The following is a 26,496-nucleotide window of genomic DNA, read 5'->3' as shown; positions in this document are numbered from 1 at the left end:
CTTGTTTCTAATAAAACAAAGCAGAAGTAAAGGCGTACACCTTTAGAGTGTGAACTCTCGGAAAGTTCAGCTGCCATGCTACGATGATGCGCAAACAGCCTCCGAGGCTACCCACGGTAGTGAGAAACTGAGGCAGCCATCTAGGAAACAGATCTTCCAGCCCCGGTCAGGTTTTCGGATGACTGCTGCCCCAGCCAACAGCTCCACAGACCTTGAGCCAGAGCCACCCCACTAATCTGTTCCCTAATTCCTGACTCAAAGAACTATGAGGTGACAAGTGTTTGCTGTTTTAAGCCACTAATATGTAGTAATAGATAACAACAAACACAGCTACAGGATGAAGCACACATTACCCCCCCCCCAGCCCATCTGGGGCTCTATGGTGACTCTATTATCACCAACTGAGTAACCTAAGGCAGGTTATTTAAAATCTTTTCGAGTTTTGCCCTGGCTGGTATGACTTCGTTGGTTGGAGCATCGTTCCATTACCAAAATGTTGTGGGTTCAATCTCCAGTCTGTGTGTGTACAATCCTGGCCAGGTCCAGGCACGTGTGGGAGGCAACCAATGGATGCTTCCCTCTATCGTCGATGTTTCCCTCTCACTCCCTCTCTGTCTAAAAGCAATGGAAAAGTGTTCTTGGGAAAGGGTTTTTTAAAAAGTAAAATCTTTTGAGTGTGATTACTCACACACTTCAGAGGTCTTCTGAGAATAAAATTACATCTCTACAGCAATCTAGCACATAACTGGATAAAAAAATAAACATTTTATTTTTGAATAAAAAATGTTTATTTTGTCCAGGGTCAAAAATAAACATTTAAATCGAGCTATTAGTTGGAGCAAGGAAATAGATCTAAACTCAGGCATTCTGAGCTCCAAGAAATGAAAGATGTGTTCTCTGTTTGTTAATATAAATAGGACTTCCGTTTGTGACTCCAATAAGGTTTAATCAGATCAGCCACTCACAAATCATACTCATTAATGGCCTATTGATATTAAGGTGCCTCGTATCATATAGGCTTGCCATTTAATAAAGAATGGCTTAACCAGATCCTGTTGGTCTACCGGTCGGCCTGAGGAGTCCGACAGGGTGGACACTGTTTACTTTCCTACACCCTCTCAGGAAGGCACAGGCTGACGGCAAGAGTGAGGGTAGAAGTGGTAAGGAGGTAATGAAAAAACGTAAAAAAAAGATTTTTATTTATTTACTTTTAGAGAGGGGGGAAGGGAGGGAGAAAGAGAGGGAGAGAAACAGCAATGTGCGGGAGATACATGGATCCTGTGCCTCTCCCACACCCCCAACCAGGGACCAGCCCACAACCGAGGCATGTGCCCTGACCAGGAATCAAACCAGCGACATTTCAGTTCACAGGGCACTCCATCCACTGAACCACACCAGTCAGGGCATAATGAAGAAACTCTTAAAAGAGATCACAGAGCCCTGGCTGGTACGGCTTAGTTGGCTGGAGCATCCTCCTGACCGAAAGGTTGCAGGTTCAATCCCCAGTTGGGCACATGTAGTCAGGGGACATACAGGAGGCCACCAACCACTATTTCTCTCACACTGATGTTTCTCTCTCTTCCTTTCCCTTTCCCATTCCCTCCCACTCCAAAAAAAAAAAAAAAAAATCAATGAAAATATCCTCAGGTGAGGATTAAAAAAAATCACAGACCCACTAAAAGTAAAGTCAGTCTATGACCTTATAGCCATATATTGTAATCACATCAGTTAATCGATACTCTTCCAGTATCTTTTTAAAAAATAATTGTGTACTTTTTCTTTTTTTAAATTTTATTTATTCATTTTTAGAGAGGAGGAAAGGGAGGGAGAAAGAAAGGCAGAGAAACATCAATGTGTGCCTGCCTTTCGTGCACCCCCTACTGGGGACCTGGCCCACAACCCAGGCATGTGCCCTGACTGGGCATCGAACTGGTGACCCTTTGCTTCGCAGTCCAGCACTCAACCCACCCAGCCACACCAGTCAGGTCCTTCCAGTATCTTAACAAATGGCAATGTAAGGGTTCCAAGAGACTCTTACTTAACCAACAATACCTGACCCAATTTTATGACCTGGGCTTTTGACTAAGGACAAATGCTCACTCCCAAGTTCCCTCTATTGCCTCGCCTGCCTGCACTTCAGCAAAGCATCCAGCTTCTCTGCTGGGCTGGTGACTGCAGAAAGTGTCAGCTTACACAATGGAGACCTGTTCAGCTGAAACTGAGGAGAAAGTTAAACACAACAGAGCTGAGAAAGGTATGGGGCCTCTTACAAGGACTGCTTATCTGGTGTTCTTTTCAAAGTGATTTCTTAACTTCAGAATTGATTTTCAAAGAAACTCCATCCTTCCACAGTGTTGTCAATGAGTGGGCTATGTCGAAGTCAACATAATGATAGTGTACAGACAAAATCATTGCTTCCTTTATGCAAAGTGTCAAATCCCAGAGATACCTCATCTTTGCTATCGGTAAGTTAGAGGCTTGCTGAAGGTTGAAAGGGAGTTAATAAGATTTATTGCTGGCTAAAGGCTAAGTCCAACCAGCAATTTGAAACTGGTCAAGATGGAAGCAGAATGTTGGCTTTTGGCTCAATAAGGCTTCCCTACAGAGTAGGATCAGCACTGGTTGTGAAGACTAGAGCAGTGTGGGACTAGTGCTGCCTCCTATAGGTGAGGCTTTTCCCTTTCCTGCAGGTGAACCACTGAGCAGGAGGCACTGAAGTCTCCTTTAAGACAGTGATTCTAACCTTGGACACACACTATAATCACCTGGAGTGCTTTTAATAAACCTGATGTCCAGGCCACAGTTCATACATATCAAATCGAATATGAGATTTGGTATGTTTCCACACCGTTCCTGGAACTACAAGGAAGGAATGTCCCGTAAGACAGGGAGAAGGGTGAAGAGAGCTGTGGGGGCACTAAGGTAACATTCTCAAAGTTGAGAAGCTGAAAGTCACAACCACTAGGAAGAGAAGCTTAAAAACATTACCTTCAATAATTCAACCTCTCATCTGTGTCCACAGAAGGAAAGCACAGAATGTTAAGAGCCCTAGAGAAGCTTAATGACCCTCTCTATCTCACCCTCCTTCATTATACACCGGGCAGTTGAGGCCCAAGGAAGGAAAGCGACTGGCCAGGGTCATGGTGAGTTTAATGGCAGGGCCAGGATCAGAACCCAATTTTTTCTCTCAGTCCGAGGCCTTCTGAATGTTATGCTAAACACGACCACATGGCTTAGTGTTTAGGGGCAAAGGCCCTGGAACTGGAGCACCTGGGTGAGGACCCTAGCTCCACTGCTTAACTCTGTCACTCTGTGCAAGTCATTTAATTCCCTTCAGCCTCAATTTTCTCACCTGGACGGAGGAGATAATAATAGCATTTATCTCAGAGATGTGAATATTAAAGGAGAGGAAAAAGGACCAGTAATGCACCTACACAGTCCCTGGCACACAGTAAGTGTGCAATAATGTCAGCTATTCTTAGTCTTACTAAGGAAGATCAGGGTAGCAGCCTGATGAGAGGGCAAGAAAGAATACGTAGAATTATTTGACCTAAGGTTGATATTCAAAATGTTCTAGCAGCTTCAAGATGTTATTATGCTTTCAAAGATGTTTTAGAGCCAGCTTCAACATCAGCTCTGACCTAAAGGATGTCATAACTGCTAAGCACCCTCACCTGTCGAACTACCTACCTAGCAAATAAATGACCATGAAAATGCTCTGTGTGCTGAAAGTACTGTACAAATATGAGATGTGTATTATTACCCAATGGTATCTGTCATCATCACCACACAATCCATATTTGCCAGTTTAAACTTAGACACATCACTTATAAGGCCATGTGATGGAGCAGGAAACAATGGAGGTCAAGGTCACTTTTAGAAATCGTAACATTCAGTTATAACATCCAAATAAAAAGAAAGCTAAGAAGTAGGGAGGAGAAAAACAAGTTCAATCTTAGCGCTCATAGCCACCAAAAGACTGCACCTCATTGGATATGCATTTAGTTGACATACTAAACAGGCAGAGATGATAAGCCTAATAAGATGAGAGACCCGAACCTTCCCAGGGCTGGATGTACCTTTTTGAGAGAGACACTGGCATGGGCGTTACAAAGGATCTGGTGACCAAAATCCTTTTCTAAAAATAGCAATCAAACTCAAACTCTTTGTTTCTTGAATTAGTTAAAATAATTGAGGGATAAAATAAGGTTTGGGAGTCATGATGGAGATTTTTCTTTTTATCTCTGAGAATTATACAGAAAGTTTTTATTTGCTCTTTTATGAGCACTTTTTTTTAAATTTTAGGGAAAATGAGGGAGTAAAGATTAGAAAGGTAAAAGAATTACAGGGATAAAAATTCTAACACCTATTCATTCACAAATGCTCTGGGATAAAGTATGGAGTCTCTGCAAGACATGATCTCTGAAGAGTCAAAAAAACTGGGGAAAGCAATGCCTCCTCAGAGTTATCTAGGTGGATCTCCAGAGAGCCAAGGCCCCAGGGCAACAGGCCCACTAAGGTCTAGTCACTGCTCTTCTCCCCTGGTCCGCTCTTCTGCATCTTCTACCTCCATCATCTGCACAGGTCACCTGCTAAATAACTAAGAAATGTCATCCTAGACAGTAACGGTATATTCCTGTTTACATGGTGCCTCACTCCTGTCTTTAAAAAAAGAGAAAGAAAAAACTCTAATCTAGATGCAAGGTCTTCCTCACAACATGCAGATACTGCCGTGCTGAAAAGTCCGGTCCTGACAGGGATCCACAGCACAGGGTGCAAATGCACTGCCACCTCGTGTCTGTTCCCAGACAGGCATCCTCCCTCTGACTCTTCAGCCTTCTTCTTTTTTGAACACCACAAGTAGCTCAAGATTTGTTAATTTGTTGTGACAGATAATACCCAGTCCCTGGCTAGTTTAAGTCCTTCGCTCCCCACAGTCTAAGCCCAAACAACACACCAGGGGAGTTCTGAACTACAGGAAAAGCAAGAGGAGGAAAACGGGGGCCACGTGTAGAACAGGTGCTAATGTACATAGTCTGGATGATAAATGCAGACTCCCAGAGACTCCTTTCAGCAGAGGTCACTTATGTCCCTTTGATCCCCTGAATTTCTTCTCTGTCTTCAAGTGTAAGCACCTTTTACCTCTCTACTACTCAGCCAATTTTTCAAACCATTATAGTTAGAAAAAGATAACTGTCTCTTACCCCACCCTATAGGCACTCAGAAAATAAAATGAGTTTATATAAAAAGTGCTTTGGGAATAACTCAATCCTTTCCCCCCAACCACCGAATGCAAGGCTGTTTTCTACCCCACCGTACTCAGGAGCTAGCCTAGAATATGACCCTGAGCCTGAGGCAAACCTTTTAAAACTTACACAGAAAAAGCCAAAAAGTTCAGTCTTTACCAGACTAACCTATCCATAACCTGAAAGATATTAAGTGTTCAGCTGTTTTCTGTCTAGGTGTTCAAGGAGAGAGGAAAGAAAGACTAGAATTCTTTATAAATTTTCTTGAGAGACTAACATATCTTTACAAGCTAGTCACAAAATATATTTTAGGATTAATAAAAAAGAACTCTCTTAAGGTCTACTTCTTTAAAACCAGATTATCACCACCTGTCCAATCCTCCTCACAGGGCTATTGTAAAAATGCAACAATACGCAGTCCGCATCTCCACTAAGGTAAGATACCATCTAAGCTGTAACTTCCTCTGAAACACTCTTGCCTGGAGCCTCCTCCTCTCTGCCCCTCCAGACCACCACTTCATATCTGCCCAACAGGTGTGAGAACAGGTGCCTCTGGAGTCACTGAACCCCACCTTCTTGAGCAGCAAAACCAATGGAAAAACAACTCTGTTTCCTCCACTTCTGAAAGTGCTGCTTAGAAATCATTAACGCCAAATAGAGCTACAGATAGTCAGGACTTGCAATTTCATGCAATTATCCTTTAGGCTTGGAAAGGACTATTAACTAGACTCACCACTTTCCTTCTCTCACCCGCCCTTTGCCCTCTGCACTTGGACTCTGTGCCAAAGGCTCAGCTTCGAATGTTGTAGGTCCTCAGGTCTTACACGGAGGAGTCTCCCCACTAAGCTCAGCTCACAGGTGGGGAGAGTCCCTTGGCTGGCTGAGAGAAGGCTTTCTCACACCTTCCTCATGTTGAACAAATGTGGCATTCTTTAAAAACGGAGATAAACCCAGACCTCTCCAAGAAAAGCCACTGAATTAATCAAATCCCAGGTTCTCTGAAACCATGCAACTGTGACAACCCCTGCAGGCATTCGGAATTCAATCTGGCAGCTGGAGAAGGCACTGGCCTCCCGTGCAAGTCAGGGCTGTGTGACAGAGACACTACTTTCATAACACCACACAACAGACACTTTGAATGTGTCTAAACCTTCCTTGAATGTGAATTTTTGGTCTTCCAAATATTTAAAAAAATACCTGTTACATAGGCTCTTCCTACTTTCTAAAATGTATCCCCCTCCAGCTTCTAGAGACCACCCTATGGATTTAAAGAACAAAATGTATCTTCCTAAGTAAAGTTACAAAAAGGGGGGAGGACCCCCACCTCTTCGATCTGACCTCAAGCAGTAGCCCCACCTCCCACAATCATTTTATAAAATGAAAAACACAGGACTGGGAGTTAAGACCTGAGGTTCTATGCCTCTGCCACCAACTCACTGAGCAGTGAGTTTCACTTTTCTGGGTCTCAGTTGCTGCTTTGAAGTAACACAGGAAAGCTGGGATAATGATGTACTTAAGTAGTTCCACCTCTTACAATTCTATTGGTCTTTATTGGAACTTTCAACTATAGCATCATTTTTAAGATGCTATGTACCCACAGTTTCTATGAAAATTCTAATGAGTTATCCGTAAGTAGTTCATGTTTACCCTGAACACTATACTTTGACAAATTCTGCTGGACCATAGAAGACCTATGTAATAATACTCAGAAGGCACTATTTCGAGAGCTTTACATGAACTACTTTACTTGCAGCTGCCATTCAAGCATTTTTATCATACAAAAACAACTTTATATGGTTCAATCTACTATACAATTCTCCTAACAAACCCATAAGGCAGGTTTTACAAATGAGGCAACTAAAACATAGATAAATTAATACAGTCCCACAGCTCGATGATGGGGTGTGGATTTAAAACCAGGCAGCTGAGCCTGGTCCGAATCATAACATTATAATGCCTCCCATAATGGAAACAAGAGCTTGAAGTCTGGAAATTCAGACCAAGGTAGTATCTCGGAAGAAGAGTAAGAGGCTCACAGCACAGCCTCTGTTGGGTTGTACCTTTCACTTCAATGGTGGCATTTGCTTTAGGAGCACTGTGAAAGTGAAATACACAGTGGTATTCGCCTGAATCCTCAGCTCTCGGCTTATTGATCCTGCAGAGATGAGAAGAAAAATCAAGTGAGGAAGCTGGGAACAGTCAAGATATACAAAAGGAGAATCCAGGGGCAACCAGGAACCCTGTTCTCCAAACTGTGTCCCTGAATGCAACTCACCTCCTATCTAACAAGAAAATCCTCCCCTTGGGTATCTGAAAACATTAATGCTTTACTCCTTACTGAGTGCCGGGAATACAAAAATGAAATGATAAGGTGCTCCGATCTAATAGGGGAAATAAGCCACAAAACAAGTAGTCAAAATATAAAGTTGTATTCAGATATAGAGGATAGAGTCATCACAAAAACTTCTTGCTCACCTGATTGTTCCAGTCAAATAAGAGCAGCAAAAAAAAAAAAGCAAACCCGTTTCTACGTTTCCCTAAAGACCTTGTTTTGGTAGTCCTGTTCTTCTACCCTGTGTTTTAGCAGCATGTCTTTCAATAAGTCTGCTCACTAACAGGACCCAGGGCTAGTTTTTAAAAAGCCATCAGAGTACCTGCCAGTGATGTAGCTAAACTTTTTAAGGATTTTACCTGCAGGTAAAACTCCAAGGCCCTGTATCATCTGGCACCTTGCCCACCTCCCTAGCCTTGTCTCAGCCACTTTTCAGTGGGGCTGGTCTCCTTTCAGTTTTTTCATGTGCCAAGCTTGTTCCTACTTTGAAACCTTGACATTCTTTATACAGAATGCTCTTTCAATTACTCTTAGCCACCTAAGCTCCTTTTCCATTGGTCTTGGCTTAGATGGCATTTTCCTCCCACCCTCAGTCTAACTGATACCCCCTCCCCAACATTCTCTCTCATGCTACACTGTAATTCCTCACAGAACTTATCATAACATATCATTATACAGAGTGGGGAAAAAAAGTAAGTTTACAGCTGAGCATGTGGAAAGTAATACAAGAATTAATAAATAATAAAAAAGAATAAACTCAGTGTTTTGCATATTCACAACTGTAAATCTACTTTTGCCCTACCCTGTATATTTATGTGATTGCTTGCTCATTGTCCGCTTTCCCAAAAGACCAAGTTCTATGTCGGTAGGCAATGTTTATTTGGTGCATATGCCCAGCATATAACCTGTACCTGGAATATAGTAAAGGAATGAATAAATGAATGAACGCAAACTCAAATGAACACAAATGAGTGAAGAGCAGTGCGCAGATCCAAAACAAATTAAGCAGAACGACAGAAAGGACTGTAAGAAGAAAGGACTATAATGGCCAAAAGAGCACTTTCTATGAATCTTACAGGGTGATCCTAAACAAGTTTTCTTGCCCCTATGGACCAGCTTCACAATAGCTCAGTTGGATCTGACCTATACGCCACCCCAAAACATGTACAGAAGGGCTGGTGTGTAATTACAGAAAACAGAGAAAGAACAGCCTTCAGATCAGAGGATAAATTTTATATAATAGGCTCCTGCTCTTTTGCTCAGTAGTTAAAATACACTTGTGATGGTGTATTTTAACATGTGATGATGGTGTATTAAAATACACTTGTGACCACAAGTGTGATGGTCACATCTCCACTGCACTAGCAAATGTCAAACTCCTAACCTCCACCACCGACCAGTCCAATGCATGTACCCATCTTACTGTTGATTCCAAAAAGAAACACAGGTGAGGAGACTATGGATGAAGAAAGACACTGCCAATTCCCCAGACTGTCTCAGCATATACATGGCAGCATAACATTCTCAGAGGAACAGTGAAGAGTTTTCTCAATGTAATACAAATGCCATTTCTTAAATCAATGTTCTCCCAACAGAAAAACAGACACAAGCCACCTGCTCTTAGCAAATGTTCCAGAACATGGAGAAGGAGCAGAGCTTTATCTTTAAGGCTTAGACTGACTCTAAGTTCCTTGAGAAGTCTTGAGAAGATAAGGTCATGCCCACGGGCCAAAATCTTCCCACAATATTCCCTATTGGGAAGCAATGGAAGCAAATGGAAAATGTCCACTACAGGTTAAGCAGATGCAAGATCTGAGACTGGCTCCATGGCTGATTTATTAGGTGGCCCAAGGGAATCATCAGTGTTATTCCACAAAATGTTGGAGAACATAGATTTCCTGAAAAACTCTGACAATGCAGAACACTCCTAGAGAGGTTTAAATAAGCTGATAAAGAGAAAATGCATTTTATAAAGTCAGGCTCAAACTTTATAAAGTTGTGATTCAAAGCATTGTGGGTGATATAGCACAAGACCCTAGAGAAACAGCACTGGATGTCTCATACATTAAAAGAGGTATTATAAAAACAAACAAACTTGTGAAACTAATGAACAGACCAAGAAATAATGCCTTTTATTCCACGCAACACCTCTATTTGATTAACCTTTTCCAAAATATAAGGATACAGCTGAGGCTGTATTTCCAAGTTTATATCAGAAGAAACTGGAGACCGATAAACTAACTTCCTACTAAACATACAGTATAACAGGAAAAAACAATGACCTAGATTACACAAAGTCAGAACATCTAGAACCTAGCCTTGGTTCTGAAACTTAATAGGTATAGTATTTGGCCTTGAAAGCAATTCACAGTTATTTGAATCTTAGTTTCCTTGCCCCTCAAAAAGAAGGATCCACAACTAATGTGGATCAATTAAATAAAGGGTATGAAAAGATCTCAATTGTGCAAAATACTGCACAATGGTATTGCTACTACTGGGTACAGATTCTCCTGCTCTTACTGCAGTGTGCTCTTTCTTTGCACTATACCGCGCTGCCAAGCAGGATTAGCTGGATCCTCTTCCAGATCAATTCTTAACTAGAAACAAACTATACTGAAAGGTAAGGTGCCGTGTATTACTAGAATTCCCAAGAAAGCACCAAATGTTTGGCTGCCAGGTAACATGGACCAGCAAATAGCTCCCTTTCATCAAAGGGGGTCTCTAGGCTACCATCCTTATTCCAGATTACTAAACAGTCCTGTATCCACTGGTCCTGATCAGGTTATGGTTATATTAAACACTGCTGAAAGGTAATTCACCAGGAATTTACCCAGTGGAAAGATCACTCAGGTGATTTTTCCTATAGCAGATTTCAGTCTGATTCCTCAATCCACTGGATTAAGTCAAAAGACTTGCATTCTAATTGTGACTTTCCTATTGACTAACACTGTGACCCTAAGCAAATCACTCCCCATGCCTTCAGTCTCTCTATTATCATAGTGATGAGATCATCTGTGGCCCTCAAACCTAGCTGCTCATTGGAATCATTTGGCAATCTTTCATAGATTCCTGGGCCTCATCTCAGACATACTGGATTAAACTCTCCAGAGAACAACCATATACGCATACACATGCATATGGCATAATTATGGATTATGAACGTCAAGTAAGCTCAACCACACTCCCTCCCATCTTCCCAGAAGCTGCTAGCACCTCTCACCTGTATTCCATGTTGCTGGCATTTTTACGAGTAGCAGTCAGTTCTACCCCATTCTTCGTCCAGTAGCTGTATGTAAGGATGTGAGAACTGGAGGTGAGGTTACACTGCAGGGTGAAAGGGGAGCTGTCTCGAATAATGACCTCTTCACTGGTGACAATTCTTGGCTCTGTAATGAAAGTGCATAATGATAGAGAGCCATAGCCTTCCATTCTCTGAGGCCCTGGATTGAAAGTTGGATAGGGTAGGATGGGGAGACTTGAAGAGGGAGGGCAGACAGGACCACATGAGGATTTTCACTTTACCACTTTGGAGGAAGTCAAGAAAGAAAAAACAATGATTATAAGCAAATGACCACTAGTGCAGACAACAACCTGAAGACCAGTTGGCCTAGATGTGAAAAGAATGGGAGTGTTACGGGTGCGTGTACTGGCAACAATCCACTTACACTTTTGAATACCACCATTTTATGATACCAGAACCACCAACCAAATCGGCTTCAAATAGAAAACCAGGCTCCACCGTGCAGTTCTGAAGATAAAGATAATATCATTTATATAACTAATAAATTCCCTATGGAGTCACTAGGCCTTGGAACAGTAATAGCAATAATTAGATAATACATGTATGGGTTTTCCCACATCTAAATCTGATAAACCTATGGCAAACCAGCCATGGCCATTAATTATGTAGAAAGAAACATTGTAGATCCCAAAAGCACATCTCCTTTTGAAAATCTGTCACATTTTTCAAATTTTGCCAAGGAAAAATTCTTAAGGAACCATCAGTTCTTTTTCTCCAGCCCTTATTTTTTCCCAAAACAATTTTTTTCAGAATTGCACTTTAAAACACATTCCATTTTGAGATAATATAACTAGAATGTAATATATGTTCATATTATGGACTCCTGGAATTTTAGAGCTGAAAGGTCGAGTTCACTGACTCCTACTCTTTAAGAGCTAGAAGGGTAAAATGTGCAAGGCCATAATTATTATTAGTGGCAAAGCTGGGCCTAGAAAACATATCTGACTCAATTCTCTATTCCTGCCCCCCCCAACCCCAAAACACCCTACACACCTTTCACCCTAGGGCAAGTTATATACTTTATCTTCTGGTTCCATCCTGGGCTAAACTAACCTGGGACCACTAGTTTAATTTAATCTTTAAAAGTAACCTAAGTCAAATGTTATAACACAATGAGCAGAAATTTTTTAAGGCACACTGTAGCATTCATGGAAGGTTCATCCTTAAAGCGCTTTCAATTCCACCAATATTAAAGTCATGATGTTTCTGTTTGTGACTTCTGTTATTATTTATCTTTACTCTTTTCCCAGGCTTAGTTCTTTTTCTACTGTCGGTCAAATATTTTCAGGTAAAGTCTAAATTAACCATCTCTTCCAGGTCCATAATTCTAGGTATTTGCTCTTTTGATTTTTTTCCAGTGCTTGTTTAGAAATCCTTGACTGATTTCCCATTTCCCTGTAGTCGCCTGGCTACTTCCTATCTACAACTCTACAGCACTCCCTGACACCTGTTTTATGCAGCATAGTGCTGACACCTAACACTTGAGGACAGAACTCTGTCCCTCCACTGGAACTAAGCTGTGTTCATTGTGTGGGCAAAGGGATAAAGAAGTCATGGACACCTGAAAATGTAATGTCCAAGGACTTCCTTATCATGTAACATTTCTGACTGTATAGCTCATACTGTCCAAAAAATGTGATACATAAAGCAAATCCTTACTTTGCTCAATTAAATTGGTTCTATTTTCCAGCTCTGTCAAAAAGACATTGGTTATCTTCCATTCAGCACTGGTCCTTATCAGTAACATCAAACAGGGTATCTATGTACAGATAATGGAGGCATAGCAGCCACTAACACAGAAGCAGATGCATGTAAACATGTTAGAGCAGTGGTGTCCCATGGTTTCCAAAACACACTGGACAGAAGCCAAATCCCTGGACCTTCAGTCAAACAGAATGGCTGCAAACCCTGCAATGGAAGGCGCACATACACCATCAGCAAAAAGCATCACAACTCCAAGAAAAATCAAACCAAGCAAAAACAAAAAATAGAGAACCAGTACTCCACAGAAATCAAAAAAAGGCAACATTAAAACCCAAACACACTTTTAAGTTTTACTGAAATTTTATTACTTAATTTCATTTTCAGTCCCATTTGGGACTCTCCTTCTGGTTCTTCTTCTCAGACTGCACTGAAAAAGGGTGAGCTCTGAGAATGAGGCCACGAGCTTCCAGGTGCTTAAGTCCAAGGAGGCCAAAGTAAATGCTCCTCTTACCTGTGGCGTTGCAAATGACCACTGCAGCTCAGGCAGATTTAGAAGTTCGATGAGAGCAAGCTGGTAGACTTTCTGTCAAGAATTCTTGGAAGACAAAGAAAAGCACTTTGCCCCTTAAGTATTAAAGATCCAGGAGAGAGTCAGCTGGGAGCAAGTGGATAATTTAAATAGGTTTAAACATGGTTCTGCTAGTGGAGTAGGGTAACCTCCTCCCATGACTGCTCTATATGGAAACCAATGCTAGATCAACCCCTTTGGGCATGAAGCCACATCTGCATTCTGCACCAGCATTAAGGTGAGGCTTTTATTTCTGCAACCGAGCAATGCCTACAAAAGTCCGAGAGAGAGGAACATTTAGAACAAGTTCAAAATTATTTTACCTGCCACAGACTTCTATTTAGAAGTAATGATGGCCTACCCTAGCCATCATTTATATGTAGAAGAACATGTTATGGCCAGAGAGATAGCCTAAAAACTGGGCACATTTTTCTGCCTGCCCTGCATTACCCAAGGAACTTTGGGGGAAAGTACTGCCAGGAGGTCATTCTTAAAAGACTTCAACCTCCCCCTGGAGGCTAAAGTCTTTGGGGATCATAAAATAATCCAATTAGAGAGGAATTCAGGTGGCTTTTTTGTTTTTTGTTTTGTTTTGTTTTTAAGAAGGCTGGCTCTCTAAAATGGTTAACTCGGCTTAACTGACTCATAGGGAAGTCTGGGGAAAAAAACAAACTAGTCAGGATTTCATTCAACCACAAGATACACCTGAGTTAGGAAGCTTACTTCCAAGTAAACTGGGGGAGTGCTATGTACTCTCAAGAATGGTAGGTAGGTACTCCCAACTTTCATCTTCTTCTATCCCCAAGGCATGACCATGTAACTTGAGTTGACTTGAGTCAGGCTCCTGGAAGTACAAATACCAAATGCCTGTCCAAGTCCATGCCTACAAACTTCTGCAGACCTTTGTGGCCATTTGGGTAGTTCTGCTTTTTTAAGGAAAGGAGCAAGGGGGCAGGAGAAGGAGGCGTGCAAGGGAAAAAATTGTTAAATAAAAGAAAAATTGCTGGATTAATGTTCCCCATTTTCACATAGACAAGATTTTCTTTTCCCCTCTCCAGGAGCAGGTTCTCTGATTCAACAGTGCCAACTGCAGCAGCTCTCCAATCTCTCCTCAAGACATGTTCTGAGTTACTATAAAGGATAATAATTTGCTATTTTCCCTGTAAGTATATAGATTCAGGGCCCATGTCATATTACCTACTGTTACTACCAAATTCCTCATAAATGTATCTTACTATTTTTACTCTCTGAAATCAATCAGTACTTAACCATAACTGGCTATAGGCTTCTTACTGCATGTGTCCTTGAAGAAAGGTGAAAAACCCAGAGGATCTTTCCATTTAATAGAGAATGCTCCATCAATTATAATCCGATCAGATGTGGAGCTAGAACTCTTTCTGGCCAGAAGCACTAGCTCTGTGGTGGCTTCTCCCTCCTTCTCCTTCCCATCATACAAGTAGCATGATGCTCTTCAGAAACAGGGGTGGCCACAAAAGTTCATGTGTCTGATGTCTTACTTGTACCTGTTACAACAGATACAGGGGAGGATTCCAATGTAGCAGCTCAGCTCCCCCTCATCACTCACTCAGAGAAACAAGGCTGGATTCTAGTTCCCTATATTTTTTTTTTGAGACACAAGAAAAGGCTACTGTGAATGGCTTCCAAACTACTGGGTAGCCAGCTTCTGCCATGAGGAGCACAGTACTAACAATCAGAGTCATGTGAACGAGGGTCGAATGCATCTCTGACTTCAAAAACAGCATGATGGGGTTTTAAGTAATACCTTGCAGCTTAGAGTAACCCGACGCCATAGCCAGACATGGAGGAAATTTCAGCTGCTGCTTTTAAGAAAACAGGAGACTGGATGGGTATGGCCAGCAGGGAGCGTACTGCTGCAGTGGAAGGCTGTTATCAGAGAAGTACATGCCACTGTTTCAGAAAAGAAAAAGCTAAAACTATGAAAATATCCAAGCTTACATGCCACCCAACAACCACAACATATCACCACACCACACCCATGGCATTACAGAACAGAATGGCACCAAGTCACAGTGAGGGAAAAGGCTGGGGAGACACAAACTTAAAACCAAAGAGGTGAAGGCAGCTACTCAGAGAGCTTCAAAGAAATGAACAGAAGAAATTAAAAGTAGTTAGATTGGGGAGAGAAATAAAAATAGAAAGGCACCAAAGAATAAATCAGCAAAAGGACAGCAGGAAACCTACTACAAAATTAAAGGGGGAAGGAAAGAAACAATTCAACACTACCCTAGTTTGCCTGATTTTGAGAGTTTTAAGTGTTGTTGGTTTTTAAGCCTCCCCGGTACTCCCTCCCCACCGTTTTTTCCCCCCAATACAGATGATTTTGGACAGTCACAATTTCCCCAAGTTCTTTGTTCCTGAGGAGAAAGACACAGAGAAGGGTTGGGAAAGAAGGGAGGTAGAAAAGATGGCAAAGGGAAAAAAAAAGTTGCCACAGATGTTTTCATACACTACAACCAGTAGGGTCGTGGGTCTGAAAAAACGAAGACAAGGGGTGGGGTAAGTGATCATACTGGGGAAGAGGGAAAGGAAGAAGGGAAGGGTCATCGGGCCACCTCTAATGACTACAGTACTACTACTGTAGGGTGCTGGACTCACTCTGAAGGACGCTTATGGTGGCCTGGGCTCGAATCCATGTTATGGAGGGGTTTTGCCTCAAGTCATTCCTCTTGGGGTCGTTGCTGGCCCTGCACTCGTAAGTCCCAGAGTCCTCCAAGGTGAGCCGGGTTATTCTCAGCACACTCACGCCGTTTGACCCGTAGGCGGTGTTTACGGTGACACGGCGCTTCCGAGCACCGTCCCACAGCTGTCTGAAAGACTCTGCTCGGTTGACTTCTGCGTACCACCACTGGATCTCTGGCGTGGGGCTCCCGACCACGTCACAGTACAGCTCAAAGGCGTCCCCAGTGAGCTTAGTTTCTGACATGGGCGACTTGACAAACCCAGCTAGAGGGAGGGGGAGCAGGAATGCAGTGACAGGCCAATCAGAAAAAAAAAATCAACAGGTGTTAATAGTAATTTAAAGAAAGGAAAAAAGAAAATGAGTTGCAAAGAACAAAAAGGATTCATTTTTAAACTATAAAGAAACAGTAAACAGCATTTCAATCAAGCTTTTAGAAGAAGAACCACCCTGGGAAGCTTATGAAGCAAAGGCAGGCTAATTACAAGCTGGGGCAGACCATGTGCTGGCCAGGCAGAAGCAAGCCCACTGGAAAGCATGTTAGCAATGGGCTGAGCTGGTAAAAATGAGAAAACCTCAAATCTTGGTGAAGAGCCTCTTTCTTTAGAGCACAAACCATAACCTTTTCAAACTCAGACAAGTGATGAAAGATGACCAAAGTGGCAGTAGGTGTACGAGGTCTGTCCAGAAGGTATCCAGCCATGTAATATGAAAAAGAGACATTTATTGAAGATATAAGAGACGCTCTACACAGGACAATGACACCTCAGTCCCCTTCAAAGTAGGCATGTTGGGACCTCACACAGTTCTCCCAGCATTTCGTTCACTGCTCAAAACACTCTGCAAAATCCTTTGCAGCTGGAATCACCTTCAGCTGCCCTATAGTATTTTCCTGAATCTCATCAAGGGTCTGAAATCTCTTCCCTTTCGAAGGTGATTTTAGTTTGGGGAAAAGCCTGAAATCACAGGGCACCAAATCTGAGCTGTAGGGGGTGGTCACCTGGGTGATTTGATGTTTTGCCAAAAAACTGCATGAGACATGATTCATTGTTGTGACCAGTTGCCCACAGTTGCAGCTATTTTCATTGTACTGCATCTCTGAACTGAAGAAGAATATTGAGGTAGTACTCCTTATTGTTTGGCCCAGAGGGGCCTACTTGTGATGGACAACACCTTCCCAATTAAAAAAAAACAACACCACATTAACATGGTCTTGAACTTGTTGCAACTTTGCCATACCTTCCTCAGGCATTGAGACCAGACAGACTTCCACTGGGACGACTGGGCCTTTGTTTCCAGATCATAGCTGTAGACCCATGACTGATCTCCAGTTATGACTTTCATGAGGAAATCTGGTTTGTTGGTAGCAGTTTGAATCAAGTCATTAGCAACTGCAGCACGATGTTCCTTCTGCTTTGGTAGCAGAAGCCATGGAATGAATTTTGCCACAACACATTTCATGCCAAGTTCCTACATTAAAACCTTGGACAAAGTAGTTTGATATTGCCACATCAGTTTCTAGTTTCCACACTGTCAGCTGCCGATCTTCACTGATTATAGCCTGTACATGTTCAACATTTTTGGGTGTTCTGCTTGCTGCAAGCCTTAGAACGTGGATCACTTTCAAAAGATTCTTGACCATCTTTGAAGTGTTTTTGCCACACTTTTATTTGTGCTGTACTCACTGCGTTGTACTTGAAAGCTTTCTGAATCATCCGAATAGTTTCTGCAGAGGAATGTTCAACCTTAACACAAAATTTGATGCAGATTTGTTGCTCTACTTACTCAGTCATTTTGAATGCAATGGCCACACAGTACACATGCTCACTCAAGCGTCTACCAGCCCCACTGACTAGTACACTGAAGTCAGCATTGTTCATGCATGTGCATTCCAGTCCACTCTCCTTGGCTGCCAGATTTCATCAATGTTGTGCAAACCATTCTTGTTATATTAACAATGGCTGGACTTTTTCCGGACAGACCTCAATATATGCCAAGTCAGGATCTCTCTTTTGGGTAGATAAACGCTTTAAAAAAAAAAATACGATGTCTTTTGTGTGTCTCAGTAAGAAGTATTAACTAACCTATGAACAACTCTTGGGAGTCAGAGTTCAAATTTCAAGGGAAAGGGTAGTAAATGTGTCTCTTGCAGGATTCTCTCCTGAGTTCAGGTTAGGCTTTCCCCACATCCCATTCTTCCCCTGGCCCCTAGCAAACAACCCAGTTATCTGTGATTAAGCAGCCTCTACCCAACTGCAAATCCTCAGGCACAGATGACCATCTGTACTTCGAGGTGAGAATTACTACGGGAGTCAGTTCAGGAGTAAAATCAACAGTAACAGCAACCCAACTCACTGCTAGTGGAGAGACTATGCCCTCCATAATCCTGTAAGTCCATACAACTAGAAAATTCTCCTAAAAAGTCAGTCTTAAAAATAACCATAGGACTTGACAGACTCTTTCTGAATAGTTTAGCTGCCTGGCTCCCAGGGGCCAGCTCAAAAAGAATGAAGGATACATTATGCTGAATCAAATTAAACTCTATAGTGAAGACTAGGCCTCAACAATACTGCCAGGCACGACCAAGAAACTAAAGTTGATGATGCCTGCTTTCACCTGTACAAAGAAATTTTTTAAAGTCCACACCTGAGGACATGATCGTTGATTTTAGAGAGAGGGGAAGGGAAGGAGAGAGAGGCAGAGGAACATCAATGTAAGAGAGAAACATCAAACAGTTGCCTCTTGTGCATGCCCCAACAGGGGACTGAACCCACAACCTAGGCATGCGCCCTGACTAGGAATCAAACACACAACCTTTTGGTGTATGGAATGATGCTCCAACCAACTGAGCCACACTGGCCAGAGCCACTTGTTCAAAATTTGCTTAAGGTTACACTCCCATCAGATAAGGTGGCAATGGCAGAAAGAGAATTTTTTTTTTTTAATCCAGGCTTATTTGGAGTCCACAGAAACCCAAACCACAGTGCAAGCACACTCTCAGCTATTTACTCCACCTAGGGTTCATTCAGCATTTCTACCAATTCAGGTAGTATGCCCAGGTATAGAACAAGAAGCTAAAAGAGGGTGCTCTGAGTGGCTATGCAATTTCTCTTGGAACCAAGTTCAGCCCCTCTGCAGTGGGCACAGCAGAGTATCCACCATGATCTACCAACATCAGACTGAAAATGTTCCACAAGAGGTATAAATTAAATGAACAGTTTTCCTTGGCATTCAGATGCCAAGGATGCAATGGGGCTGGATGAAAATGGAGGAGGCTTGATGGACAGTTTTCTGTGTATATCCATAGTAGTATTTAACCTTTGGAGATAAATTCCACCCCATGAACCTCAGAACCCAGTTACTCAAGTAGAAGTCAGGATCTCCAAATTCATACTAGTCTCTCAAATCATAAAACATTCAGAATCTAGGGAAAAAAGAATGCCCTGATTAACAGCCTTAGACTAAATGTTCTGCCTTGAAAATGCCATTCTAAACTACCTCTTCAGATCAGTGTCAGTTCCTTATAAGCACCATCTACCAAACTAACAAGAAGCCAAAAAGATGTCATTCTCAGACACGGGAGAAGTTTCAGAATTCCAGAAAGGATATACCAAGCCTCTGCAGGAAGAACTGCAGTCATTTCCAGATAAAGTGGTATCCAAGGAGTCATGTCATAGTCTCACAAACTGCCACCTGCCCACCTGTCAAAGTTAATGTTAACTAATACAGAGGGAGAGGTAAAGGATACTGGTTTTATTCATTTCACTACTGGTTCAATCACCAGAGAAAACTGGTTATCAGTTAATCCCTCAAGAGCGCTGAGGAGTAGTATTACTCTGTTTTAATTACGTTCTTAATCATTATGTGGCATCACAAAGCTCTTATTCTCACAATTTCATGAACTGGGAGAGTTATGCCCTCTCATATGTTGTGATTAGCTCCTTAATTAGTGAATTTGTTTTCTATTTTTACCCTCCTTCTGAATTGTACTTCTAAGCAGGGTTAACTTTAAGCCTGATTATCAATCTACTGACCACCCCAATGTAAAAGGAATCTGCAAGTACGCCCAGAACCACAAGAAGCCCTCCCATTCCAATTTAATCTCCAATTCCAACACCACACAATTCGAAAGTAGCTGAGGAACAGCCTGAACACAATTCCCACTGCACAGGACTGAGCAAGTCACTCAACCTGATGCTGCCAGCCCTAAGCAAGACTTCAAGGAGCAAGGAATGCTGATCTTACTTAGTTTAATTTTCTACCTGCATACAGGAAAATGAGACCAGATTTCAAAAATGTCCTTTGAGTCAGTAAATCATGATGTATATTTAAATAAACTTACCTAAAAACAAGATTAAAAATCGTTCAAAACACTATCTGTGTTTTAACAGACATCTATCTGTGTTCTCTGAAAGCTATTATTATTAAACATATATAAACAAATATCTTCTAAGTATGTGTTATGTGTTAGACAACATACTAAGCACTTTATCTCACTTAACCCTCAAAACAGCCTTATAAGATAGGTGTCACTATAATCCCCTTAAAGATGTGGAAAATAAGAAGCCCCCTGCAAAATTAAGTTACTTTGACCATCGTCACAAGCCAACAGTGAGAGAGCCTGGCCTGAAATCCAGGTGTGTCCAAAGCCAGAGCATGGTCTTCTAAAGCTTTCCACAACTACAGTCTATGTGCTTTACTGGGCTAGTAAAGTTTTCTGTAGTTATTTGAAAATTAAAGTTATCTTTTGCCACCACTTAAAATGTAATAAATTCTGGCCATGAAAAGCCAAGATCCCTCCATTGGAATGTGCAGCACACTATGATCACTGACTCCTTAAAATTATAATCCTGTTAAAGAACGGAGAGAGAGGAGCACAGGGTCAAGGAGTTCCTGATGCAACTGTGCGTATACACGTGTGTTAGGGAAGGGGGGAGGGGGAAGGGAAAAAGTGAGAAAACAAAAAATGTTTCCAAAGCAAAACTGTTGCCTAGTAATAGAAAAAAATACAATAAAAAATAAACTATTAAAAAAAAACCTGTCCCCTAGTTGTGATGAGTCCTAGTTCCGAGCAGTCCTTCAACTGCTCTGGAGAAAGCTAGCTTTATAGGAAGCAGTTTAAGACATTATACGCATTCTCCAGTGTTGTGGTCTGTAGCCAAATTAATAAAGGGAAACACCTGAAATTTTCACAACACTTAGTTTGCAAAGTGCTTCCACACACATCACATCTCATTCCATTGACATAATTTCACAAGGTTCACAAGGTTCACAAGGCAGGTACAGAGAAAGAAAGGGTCATGACTTGCCCAAGTTCACTTAGGCAGCTAATTCTGATTGGAGTTGGGATCAGAACGTAGGTCTTCAGCTCTTAGTCAACGATTCTTTCCAATAAATCCTACTGCCTATAAACAAACCAAGTAGGAGATTCTGACAGCTGAACACCCATGAAAACAGATCTATTTCTCCTCCCAGGAGTAGGGAAAAGCAAAAAGCCCTCTCTACACAGTACAGGTACACCTCAGAGATACTGTGGGTTGGGTTCCAGATGACTGCCATAAAGTGAAGCATAATTTTTTTGCTCATGGAGGAAGTGTCTTGCCTTGTAAAAAATACCACATCTGTAAGACACAATAAAAAGAGGTATGCCTGTACTGTCAAATCACAGCAAGGGAATGTTATTAGCAACATCTACCTCATGACCCATCCAAAATTAGCTCCAATTCAGAAAAGAGGAATCAGCTAGAAGGAAAAGTCAGGCAGCTTAAGAGCCTGACTCATTCCCTGCCCTACCTTTCATTACCAAGGACTTTCAAACAAATATGTACCCTCAACAAGACAGCACGCGACTATCTAAAGTTGGAAGGCCAGCAGAAGTGTGTTTGATCTCTAAGTCAAAGGTCACCTAATATTTTGGGGAAAACCTGTATTTCAGAAAAAACAAGCTCCTGCCCCCTTCCCTACCATTATCTCCACCCACTGTAATACATAACTGGGCTCAGATCTCAAACAGGTTTGACAAAGGTTCTAACATCAGTGCATTCAGTTCAACAAGAAGGAAGAGGGCCACTGAACGGTGGCCACTGGCTTTGGGTGAGGGAGAGATTAGAAGCTGAAGGTGGAGGAGGGCAGCGGGCAGAGTATAAAAAATGGAGGCAGTAAAACAGGGAAAAGCATAATGTAAAACTGCAAAACTGGGGATGGGAGATAGGAGGTGAAGAAGACAGCTGGGGCTAGCAGCCGGAGAAAGGAGCTCTGGCAGGAAACACTGGATGTGTCGATGTATGGCAGAGGGTGGAAAGAAAAAGGGAACAAAAAAACAAGGTGAATCCAATCCCAAGAAAACTGCAAAACACTTCCATAGGAGGGACCATCAATGATTTTTTACAGTTGACATTATTTATCTTCAGGGCAATCACTGAACAGGAATTAAGACAAACTTCTTTCCCTCTCTTAGCTAACTACTGCCAAGCCAGGCCTTTAAATCTAGCCTGTTTTTATCAGCTTTTACTTTTTCTTTTAAAAACACCTGTTCTCTCCAAGCCCCTCTCTACTAATTCCCCGTAGGTGGTTCATGCTGTTTGCTGTCTCCTTCATGACTCACAAGAAAGATGAAATGACAGTTAAGGACACAAGACTATTTCTCTTTCCTTCCTTTTTCCTCTTCCCCGACCCGTGTATCTCAAAAAGAAGACAAACTGATACTGTGATTACAGTATTTACAGGCACAATATTTCAAATGTAAGTAACTCTTAACTGCTACATAAGGCTGTATACATGGGCTACTACACAGCCTGCCTGCCCTTACTGTTTATTTAAGAAGTGAATCACTTGTCACTATTCCTTAAAATCAGAGGCAGCCAATAAGTCCATATGTACTCATTCCCTATGTACCCACCAAGGGTATGGCAGGCCTGAGGCTCTGGGAGTGGACGGAAATGGGGTAACCTCATTTTCTGCAGCAGGAAGGAGGTATATGGGTCTGATCTCATGGTTTAGTCCAATCTGTAGACAGATATGGCAGCAATTACAAAGATTCTTCCAAATTCAGACCTATTCTTTTCACAGCTACCGCTCTCAGGCAAACATAACAAAGACTTGGAAATTAAAAACTGTCACTATCACTAGCTTCTAAACCTGGGCCCACCCTTTATTCTGAAGTTATACAGAATATTATGATGCAAACAGCTAAAGAAATCTGCTTGGCATATTTTAACCAGCCTTCCGTTTTGGAGAATAGGAAAATTTAGTTTAAAAGAGACTACATCTTTTAGTGATTAAAAGCAGCGAACTCCAAAATCAGATCGCCTGGAGCCCCTGTCTCTAATTTTATGGTCTTAGGCAAGTGACCTAACATCTCTGAGCGTCTCTCCAATCTGTAGTACAGGGCCAATAATAGTAGCAACCTAACAGGGTTATTGTAGAAATTATACGTACTAAATAACACAGCTTAAAACAGTGTATGGAACATGGTAAACACTCAATACTGTTAGATTATACATCTGCATAGAAACAATGCTTAACAGATGATGCACAGTAGCCTTCAGGACACCTCCACAACAGGCTGGGAAATTTAGATTATCCAAACTTGTTTAAGAAACAGTAAAAAGCCTTGGCTGGTGTAGCTCAGTGGATTGAGCATGGGCCTGGGAACCAAACAACTGTGGTTCGATTCCCAGTCAGGGCACATGCCTGGGTTGCAGGCCAGTTCCTGGCAGGGGACGCACGAGAGGCAACCATACATTGATATTTCTCTCCCTCTCTCCTTCCCTTCCCCTCTAAAGATAAATAAATTTAAAAAAAAATTTTTTTTAAAATAGCTATGGGCCAACCTACAACTATACCCAAATGGAACTTTGAAGCCAGAAACAATTATTTTTGGGGGGTGAGGGGAAGAGGGAGGAACAGTTAGCATTTTAAGGGTATGCCTCAGTTGACCCTCCAGTTAGGATTTATTAAAGGCAAAATGAAAACAACATGCTAGAAAGGTTGAATACTCCACTTAAATAAACCGTTCTCAAAGCCATGGGTAATTCCTAACCAAAAGCTAACCTCTACTAATTACTTTGTGAAATTCATTTGTCCACAGATTCAGTATAACTTTTGATAGCAAGCTCACTTTCTGTCCCTGACAATATACCAACAATCAGGATTTAAATGTTAAACATAGTACAATTCAACGCATTCTTTCATCCTCATACAATTCCATGAGAATGACAATGACCACAAGTTGTCCAAACTGATAGAATGAATATAATCTAGAAGATACTTTAACTGAAAGAGGTAGGATGCCCCCTCCCACCAACTTCTTTTAAATAGTCATTCCCAGAAACCACAAGAGTCAAATACTCTGCACAAAGGGAAAGTTCAATCTTTGTACCACATCCTAGGATGTCAGGTAATATAGTCCTGTTCTTCCCAGGTGATGAATTGTTTCCAAAACATAAATAGCTTATAGTTGAAACCACATTGGACGCTTTTATTATATAATCAAAGGCAAAACTTTCCCTAGAGTAGCAATTCTTAAATATTACTGTGCATTAGAATTGTCTGCTAAAACCACACTGCTGGGCCCCATCCCCAGAGATTCAGATTCAATTGGTCTGAAGTGGGGCCTAGGAATGTGCATGTCTAACAAGTTCTCAGGTAATGCTGATATGGCTGGTCCACAGACATTTTGACAATTAATGTGTTAGTGTGAAATGGTTAACTTTTTCAGCTTTTTCAAATAGAAGGAAAATGACAGCAGAGGAGCCACACACATGTCTGAATCACAAAGACTCTACTAGCAGCGGAGTCTGTGTTCATAACCAGAAGTAAAAATGTGGCAAAATGGTAGCTAAAAAAAAACTGTCACTCACTATGACTTTATAATAATAACTTCTATATTGCATTTGTTCAACTTACTAATCTACAAATTGCGAGTATGCTTTCTGTTCAATTTACTGAGGGTCTATTTACTAAGGACTATGCACAGAGATAATAAACTCTGCTCCTAAAGAGAGCTCAGCCTTGCAAGGCATGAGACAGAAAAATAATCAAAATACAATCCAATGATAATGCCCCCCCTTATCAGATGTATAAAAGAAAATAGGAACATATAAGAAGTAGCACCTGTTAAGTGTTCATGGATTCAGAAATATAAGATAGCCTATAATAGCCTCAAAACCTCTTAATTTAGACAAAATGACAAACAAGAATCCCACAGGCTAAGCAACTTGGGATTCTTTCTACAAAACAAGTGGTGTGACTAGCAGCATTATGAAGGATGACTCAAAAAGTTTTTAAAGACTTAGGCAACTCCTTTAATAATTTAAATGGAAAATGAAGAAAGAGTAGCTGTAGAAAAGGTGAGAAGGCAATGAGGTGTGAGAAATGTTTATGAGAGACAATCAACTGAAATTGTTGACCATGAGGTGGACGGTGATAGTGTAACAGGGTGCAGCCAAGAGGGGGCCCCCAAATTGGGATTTGTAATGGGGTCCAAAACTCAGCGTGTCCAGAAGTATTAAAATACACACACACACACATAATGTCCTCACCCCCACAAGTCTGAGCTGGGGGAAGGGACACATGGAGCAGGGCCACTGAGAGTTGTTTTGTATAACAACAGTTTTGCAGATAACCTCTAGAATGGTCATTTAACATGTCTATAACCTTTAACTGGTTTCATAGATATGTTAAATAGCTGTGGCCATGCTTTGAGCCAGGAGGATGGAAGTGACTTTCACCTAAGATGTAACTGGCAGGCAACTCCCTGATTATGGTGCCTGCATGAGAACTTGGAGATGATTGGTTCCATGCCATGGGGCCAGGCCTGCCTGGACTTACTATGGCAGCCCAGTAAAGCTGGAAGAATACAGGAATGTTGGCAGGTGTAACTGATTGTGGAAGAAGTTGGAAATGGGACTGCAGAGGAAGACTGATGCTGGAATTTAAACCCAGGCACGGCAGCCACGCCAAGTGGGGCCTCAGCTTCACATTGCTCCCTTTTGCCTCTTGGCTTAGGAAGCAGGAGACTTTGCCTGGAAGAAAAGGAGTGAAAGGACTCTTGCTGGTGGGCCAAGGGAGGGTGCCACATGGCTTTAAATTAACTGGAGATTGTGGTGCCAACACAGCTGAAGGTGTGGGGAGTCTGAATCATGGACTTCCACTTCTTTTCCTGAGATACAGTACCCCAGACTAGGCAGAGGGAGAAGGAAGGACTGTGTGCATCTGTGGGTATTCTAAAGGACTCTAGAATTTTAATGAAGACATTAAGTCATTACACTAAGCCTGAATAAATAAATAATCCCTTTCCTTTTCACCACTCTTTGGCATTGAGAGATGTCTCTCCCTGGCGGAGGACAATGTAAACCTAGTACGGGGGGAACCCCCCCAAAACAGAGGTGTCCTTTCAGTAATAGTATATCCTTCACCACCACCTCCACGTCTGTTCTGTAACAATAGTGTCAATAAAGGAAGACAGGCTGAGCGTTGGCTTTGGAGGTGCTAACGGAGTCGGCTATATGCTAAGGAGAAATACAACCTGGTCTTCAGGAGAGTGAAGGCTGGAAATATACACTTGGGAGTTATCCACTTAGATGGAAGCTGAAGCCAAAGGAGGAAATGAGATCACCGAGGGAG

The 26,496-nt window shown here is 41.8% G+C and overlaps 1 protein-coding gene across 2 annotated transcripts in view; it reads right to left on the bottom strand.

Moving 5' to 3' along the window:
• Nucleotides 1–26,496, bottom strand: part of NPTN (neuroplastin) — a 65,437-nt gene that overhangs the window by 15,667 nt on the left and 23,274 nt on the right. For both annotated transcript variants that reach the window (XM_037134516.2, XM_053656811.1), the window contains exons 2-4: nucleotides 15,789–16,136; nucleotides 10,799–10,964; nucleotides 7,307–7,401 (exon numbers count right to left, since the gene is read on the bottom strand). In XM_037134516.2, coding sequence (XP_036990411.2) covers nucleotides 7,307–7,401; nucleotides 10,799–10,964; nucleotides 15,789–16,136 — 609 coding nt within the window. The remainder of the gene's footprint in view (nucleotides 1–7,306; nucleotides 7,402–10,798; nucleotides 10,965–15,788; nucleotides 16,137–26,496) is intronic.

Source organism: Artibeus jamaicensis, unplaced genomic scaffold (genome assembly GCF_021234435.1).
Source record: "Artibeus jamaicensis isolate MK-2021 breed Jamaican fruit bat unplaced genomic scaffold, CSHL_Jam_final scaffold_286, whole genome shotgun sequence".
Taxonomy (NCBI): domain Eukaryota; kingdom Metazoa; phylum Chordata; class Mammalia; order Chiroptera; family Phyllostomidae; genus Artibeus; species Artibeus jamaicensis.
The sequence above is the reverse complement of the archived record's forward strand: the minus strand, read 5'-3'. Positions and strand labels throughout refer to the sequence as shown.